Source organism: Borostomias antarcticus (assembly GCF_949987555.1).
Source record: "Borostomias antarcticus genome assembly, chromosome: 28".
Lineage (NCBI taxonomy): Eukaryota > Metazoa > Chordata > Actinopteri > Stomiiformes > Stomiidae > Borostomias > Borostomias antarcticus.
The window spans coordinates 1,702,637-1,710,167 of NC_140261.1; the positions used below are offsets into that span (position 1 = coordinate 1,702,637).

Sequence of the window (7,531 nt, forward strand, 5' to 3'; positions counted from 1 at the left end):
CCCTGCATTGTTATTACCTCCACCCCAGCGACGGCTGCTCGAGAGGTAATGTTTTCGGAGGCGTGTAAACGTCTGTATGTCTGTCAGAAGGATTACAATGTCATCTGTGTACCAACTCTAACCGTACAAAGAAAAAAGTTGCTTATATACTGGTATTATAGAACATTAGAGAATCTTCGGAAAAACTATTCTGTTTATAACCTTTTTCAGGTCAGAATTAAGGGTTCAAAGTAGCGTCTATATGGAGCTGAAGAGGGTTCTGCAGCTTCAAGGCACAGCATATCCAAACACAGCAGCCTGTGCCAAGGAATGTAGGATAAATCTTCTTACAGTCCTCAGACTGAGTTTAATTACAGTGTCATTAACATACTCTAACACCTAATCTCCTGACAAATGGAATGTGATTTGCAAGTTCCTGTGTGTGTGAATTCTGTATTATGTGCATTAGTTCTGATGATTGTTAATGTGATTTTATTTTTAGTCTCACAAGGACAAGATTCACATTAGTAATACATTATTGATAAACACCGTATTCTTATGATCTCATTATCCTCATCCAACAACAATAATAATAATAATAATAATAGTGAATAAAAATACATTAAGAAGCTTTACATAAGTCAATGAAAACAATACATTTGACAAATATCTCAAGGCTCTTTACACTGGTTTATGCATCCTGCAACATACTGGACTTCTTGAGCATGAATATGAACATGACTAGACAGCAGAGAGAGAATTTCAGTTTAGTCTTTGTTATTTACACTCAACAATCATCACTTTGGACCATGGAGAAAAAGAAAGCACAAAAACTTGACCAGTTTCCACCGCAATACGCCTCGGCCAGTTTCTTCTGATCAACTTCGTCAGGACAGGATCTGATCCCCGATGGTGGGACAGGTGGAGGTGGGGTGGTACTCTGTGTGTTTTTGAGTTTTAAATGCGCATCCCTTGGAGCTTGTCTGCACATACCTGCTCGAACCAAAGAAGTGGTATCGAAGCACAATGTCTTCTGTTTCCTTAGAGCTCGGGTGATCTGTTTCCAGTACATTCTCGCGTTGGACTCATACTGGGGACATGCAGACGGTCTGGCAACATATTCACAGTCAAAACTTTTCCCTCCTTTTTTGCAATGAAGGCCGAGGACGAAAGCCTCGTCACCCGTTGTCGCGACCCAGGTGCAGTGAGTCTTGTCTTTGGAGGAGAATTTTCCCTTGAAAACGTCTTTTCTATTTTGGGACTTGGGGCTGGTGTCCTTGTCGGCTGGGCGGATAGGAAGCTGAGGTTGTTGACCTTCCTTTTGTGACTTCTCCTTCTGCTCGTCTGTCCTGCCCTTTCTCCCTTGCCCTTTTTGGCAGTTAGCCGCCATAAATTGCTGTGAGACACATGCAAGAACCAGCAGTATTGCTAAATTGGTAAAGAGCGCCATGTCCACGTCTGAGATCCCCAGGAACACCTGCAAAAGGACAGTGCGTTTAAATATTAGGCCCACGCGTTCTGAGACGTAGACTTAAAAGTGTGAGTAAAGTATATATGTGACATGCAGGGTTTAACTTAATATTTTGTGATGATCAGCTCGAAGCTCACCTGGCGATTTTCGAGATTAAAAATGGTTAAATCCCGCTGTGACAACTAGGAAACACGTGGCATTTATAGTCCGTCGACACACCCAGGTTCTTGAGCGACTTGTCTCAACTCAATCACCTTTTCGCTGAGAGAGAGAGAGAGAGAGGGGTGTGTGTGTGTGTGTGTGTGAGAGAGAAAGAAAGTGTGTGTGTGTGTGTGTGTGTGAGTGAGAGAGAGAGAGAGACAGAGAGAGAGAGAGAGAGAGAACCTGACCTAGTTTGCCAGTAGGCTATTTGGTGGTGGTGGTAACCTAATACCAACATGCCTTTGAATTAGTTATGGCACAATGGCATAGTGTAGGACAGCCTTTAGCGAAAAGCCATAGTGACTGTTGATGCTGGATGTGGTCAGAATAGTGCAACATACCAGATGACACTCCTTGACTACACAAACTACTCTGATACAAGAGCGCCACCTGCTGGAATAAAATAGATTCCAAGAGAGCGCTGCAAAAGGGAGTGTGTATCAGAAACTGGTATTGTTATTTATTTATTTATTTGTGCGTCGTTACGGGGCATAAACATACTTTGAATGCAAGTGAGAAGAAGACGAGGGACCCAGTCAACATAGACAATTAAAGGAAGTAAGAAACCTTTTAAAAAACTTTTATTCATCATCACAGTCAAAAGAGGACATTCATTCAGACATTTTTGTGAACTTTCAGCAAAAGTAACCAGTGGAAGTTGGCATTTTCAGCCACTCTACTATCTGAACAAAACAAAATCTTTGTTCTAGAGTGATACAAAGTGATACAAACATACAAATAAACAAAAACAGGAAACCAATGGGTTATCTGCCTTAGGAGAGTCCATTATAGAGTACCAAAGGTTTGACTGAATTGTGTAGAGTGCCTTGACACAAACATGGTTAAAACCCTGTCACTTTAAGTACTGCGTACATTTGAAAAATGATGGGATATCTGATCCTACAGCCATAGTATGGTCATAGTATGTTTTCAGTCATCATGTGGCACTTATCATGTGGGAATTATGTTCAACCAAACACTGAATGGTGTCCGCCTGGATGGAACATTCCTAACTCAAGGTGAAATGGTCGACAGAAATGTCTTCACCGTTCTCCCGAAGAGGGTGTTGGAGCTCTTCAACCTTTTATCAACAAACTCCTCTTCTGGAACGCCCCTCTGTGCACCACTAAGGCCAGACTTTTGAAGTAATCTTCTCGAGGAATCTGGAATCTGTGATGAGCAAAGTAAAGAATACATTGGGACTGTAAGGTTAAAAGAAATAGGCTTCACTTGGTAAATAGAACTCAAGTTTAGGCATGACGATAAAGCATCAAACTCGCTCACTCACCTTCAAGATTAGTTTTGGAACCAACCGATGACGTAGGAACAGACACCTTGCAGTGATCGCCAACAGTATTCTTGGGCTATCTTTTTGGCATTGCTCTTTACAGCAGGCTTTGTTGGTTTTGGAGGGGCTGGTTTGGGGGTCAGCAGCTTCCTCAGTGCAGTCATTTTCACTACTGGTTTCACTGGTTTGACTGGTGCCGGTTTGCTCTGGTCTTGGTCTGGTTTGGCTTGCTCTGGTTTTGCTGCGGCAGGTCTTGCGGGTGCTGGTCTCGCCTGCTCTGGTCTGGATTGCACTGGCTTTGTAGGGGCTGGTCTTGCCTCTGGTTTCGCTTGCTCGGGTCTGGCTTGCTCTGGTTTGACTTGCTCGGGTTTTGTTGGTTTTGCTTGTTCCGGTCTGGCTTGCTCTGGTTTTGCTTGCTCTGGTCTGGCTTGCTCTGCTTTGGCTTGCTCTGGTCTTGCTACCTCGGGTTTAGCCGGTTTAACTTGCTCTGGTCTGGCTTGCTCTGCTTTGGCTTGCTCTGGTCTTGCTACCTCGGGTTTAGCTGGTTTAGCTTGCTCTGGTCTGGCTGCAGCCGGCTTAGTTCCTGCCTGTTTGGTTGTCGGCGCCTTGGGGGTCTCTGGTCTCGCCTGGGTGGGCTGCTTCTCCTGGGGTCTCTCTGGCTTCTGTGGGGCTGCCGCCTCGGGAGCGGAGGAAGCAGCGAAGGCCATCTGGGACTCTTGAGGAGCCCTCTTGCACATCTGGGGTTTGATAGTCTTGGGCGCCTGGCAGGCGTTCTGTAGTTTCCGCAGGTCCCACATGACCTGGGTGAAGTAGTGGCGAGGGTTGTTGCTGTAGGAGCGACACAGCTGAGGTTTCCCCGTGTACTCGCACCAGTAAGGGCTCACGCCGCCCTGGCACGATATCCGCAGCCTGGTGAAGTCGCCCTGGCCGGTGACGATCATGGTGCACAAGTCCTGGGCCTTGGTATTGAACTGGATGGGGTCCTCCCAGACGCTCTTCCTGGTCTCGGGTGCACCGTTGCCGTTGGCCCTCGCGTTACCGTTGCCGTTCTCGTTCTGAGCGTCTGCAGCCCAGAGGCAGCACGCGAGGAGCAGCAGCGTATTGGTCAGAGTCCACATGATGCTTTGTGTGAGAGAGGGAGAGTGGGACTGCAGAAGCTGAGGGCCCTCCCTTGGTATTTAAGGGCTGTGCGCACAAAGAGGGTATTCAGGTGGGAAAAAAAACAGTCAGGCCAAAAGAGCTGAAGTGGGGAGGGAGCAGTGCCCCTCCGCAACCAGCCCATAATTTATGGTTGTCTGGGGACTGTCAATGAAAGCCAGGGGCACATGTGAAACCAATTGGTTGGCAGACATTTGCGTACGAGGCAAAATAGCTAGAGAACATTGATGCCCTCACGTTTACCCAAGTGTTATATAATCACCATCCTATACTGTAGCACACTAAACATTTAAATTATGTTGAGAACTCGACTTTGTGGACTTATACTTCATGAGAACAATTCTCCAGACTGCCCTCCATTGAAAAGCTGGTAGTTTTGTCTACATAGGTTTATGTAATCGTCCACACAGCTTCTGATACAGAAACAGGTACAAATAGTGTTGGTGTGTTCACATCTCAAGTGAATACCACAGTACCCCAAAATGGCATTATGCTAGAAAACGCTGAACTCTTCAAGGCTCTCTCCTTTTTTTAAAAGCGGATTGAGGTTCACAACTATGCAGCACAACCTACAATTTTCATCCAAACATAAGCAACATCAAATTCTTAAACCCTGGAGAAATGCCAATGGGTGGTAGGCCAATTTAGCATGTAACACAGGAAGTATGTAATTACTGTGCCAATTAAGCATGTACAAGACTAGCCCATAAATAGAGTTGCTGATGCAGAACAATGGTATGTATGGAACAAGCCTGTTGAGCGGGTTAGTGAGTCTGGGACTTGAGGAGGGGGTTTAGCACAAGCCTCTTGCAGCTTTATTTTCATAGCAATCAATCCCGTCTAGGGAGAAAGGGTCTCCTTGTGAGTGACGTGGACCCGTAACATAAACACCCGTAGCAGCTTCGCTCCTCTTTGAGGAATCAAAGCAATAATACTCGGCCTCCGCAGGACAAGTGAGAGGCTGGCCATGTAACCCTCTCCCTCCGCATGGCAACGCTCCGGAGAGTGAAGGGGTCTCTAATGGCCTTAATCTATCACTGATGTCAGACAAAGGAACTACGCTGTGCTAAGGCTAAGACTGGAGCATTATCTTGACTCCCTTCACGTTAATAGGCATTTTCTACCATATACACTCTGTTCCTGGACATCTAGTTGCATGGTTGGTGTGAGGACGAAGTGGGCATGTACTCTGCGGGTTATATAAATGGATGCCTGGGGGTTAAACATGTGGCTGCCGAGTGACTAGAGAGACCTCAAGCCCTAGCCAATAAAAGAGATAACAATCAGCTACCCAGAATAACTGGCACACACTAAAGTACAGCATGTTACATCAATGACAACACAACATAATGTAAGATGGTGTGGTCTTATGTCAAATATATGATGTGTGTAAGGCAACTGTACCATGTCAAATGTTGAACACGTCTAGATAACACTTTGCATAAGACGAAAAGAATGCTGCAAAAATGAGCGGCTTGTACAAAATGTAACCCTTTTGATAACCGTGGACTTCATAGTCTGTGAAGAAGGTTGGAAAAAGCATGAATAAAGAACCCGACGTTACATTGAAATAGATTGAGATTTATTCACAATTTGTACACTTTCAGTTACCCGCCATACAAGGATGCTCATTTCCCATGGGTAAATCAGCACTTTAATATCTAGTTCCATCACTTTGCCTCTGTACAAAAAAAACAAGGAAACGTCTCATCTCTCCAGATGGGTTCTATCTACCAGATGTTGCATACAGCACATGATACCTGCCATCAGCATACAGAACAGTGTATGATTGTGCAGTACCATTTTTCAAAGTGAGCCGTATGAAGATGCACTCAAGTCAGTCGTTGAGAAGCGTCAACTAAGAGTCAATGTAGTGAACTGGATCCGACCATTGAGAGCTTTCTGCGTCACACCACAAAGCCTCATGGGTTTGTGCTGCTTTGAATGACAGCACACGTTGTCTATCTCATTCAATCTGTTCTATACGCCAACAGCGAAGGAAAAAGCATGAAGCCTGTGGATCTTACACTTGAGTTCAGCATGGCACAGCCCAGTCTGTTCACCACACACAATAAACAAAGCATCTCTTATGTACAGATACGTCAATACATTCACTCATTCCATAGTTTAAAACATACAAATAGCTAGTGTGGGATTAGAAACAAAATATATTATGTGCATATAAGTTATAACTGATTTGCAACTAAAACCTGAGACCTATAGTAAAAATAGAATTTGGCTTCAAATAGCAGTTCTCGACTTAAGTTTGAACACTACAATAGCCCAAAATATATTGATTAATAACAAGCCATGTTAGTATCAGCATAATAGTTTGCACTATTATTAATCAATTAATCAACTACGGAATGCTATTCTTGACATTTCTGTGTAGGTGCATTAGATGTTTTATACCTTTCCGAGATCAAGTCACATCAAAACTTTATTTGTATAGCGGAGGATGGAGGCAAATATGAAGATGGAGGACCTTAGTCAAAACGCTGGTTGTCGGTCTTCAAGGCCGTCTATCGCAGAGCCAGTGTGCTTCAACCTAGCATTGATGACAACCTCTAGTTGTGTGATAATGTTGAAAACATACAAAAGCCATGCGCTACGGATACGGGGAAAAGCCGGTTTCTCATGGTACCAATCACACAGTTCTTTCCACTAGTCATTTAACATACTTGCAAAGCCCACTGAGCAAAGACACGTCTAAAAGACGTCTTTTAGAAGTCTTTTTTGTCTTTTTCGGACGTCCAAAGACATCCAATTAGGAGCCAGAATGATTTTTTTATTTTTACGTTCAGATATTGAACCCGTTTTGCACGTCCACAGACGTCTTAGAGGGGTCCAAGCCAGACGTTTGAATATTGAGGGGTCCAGCAGACGTACAAATGGGGTTCTGGACCGACGGACGTTATTAAGACATGATCTGAACGTCTCCCCGACGTTGCGTGTTTGCTGGGGAGTATGATCGGAAATGGCGATGCTCGTGTAGCAGCTTTACCCGACTTCAAATACACCTTTCAGCCATTGTTTACAACACACACAAGTACAAAAGATTTGAAGCACAAACAGCCTTGTAAATTGTCCTCCATTTGAACTTCCTCTCCCAGCTTGATATCCGAAATGTAAACACAGATGCAAACATCCTGGTGAGTTGAAGACTGAAGCTGGCTCAAGGGTTTGCTTTCCACACTCTCTCAGATTCAGAAGCTCTTTCTGGAGAACCATCAGTTCTGACACAGCGCTGTGTGTAGTGTGTGACGGGGGGTCCGTGGGCAGCAGAGAGAGAGAGAGAGAGACTGCGGTTGGGCAGGTTGTTTTTCAGAACGTATATTACTGAAGACAGAGGAGGGAGAGAGAGGACCAGGATGTGCACAACAGACCGAAGACATCAGCTGCTCGTACAGGCTGCTTCTGGGGCAAGGGCCTCC

At 44.8% G+C, this 7,531-nt stretch overlaps 1 protein-coding gene across 1 annotated transcript; it reads right to left on the reverse strand.

Annotated features, from left to right (window-relative positions):
• Nucleotides 1–766: 766 nt before the first annotated feature.
• Nucleotides 767–1,429, reverse strand: fgfbp1a (fibroblast growth factor binding protein 1a; the record flags this gene model as incomplete). The annotated part of the gene is made up of 1 exon (XM_084459463.1): nt 767–1,429. The coding sequence occupies one exon, from the start codon at nt 1,427–1,429 to the stop codon at nt 767–769; it is 663 nt and encodes a 220-aa protein (XP_084315589.1).
• Between the last annotated feature and the right edge of the window lie 6,102 nt (nt 1,430–7,531).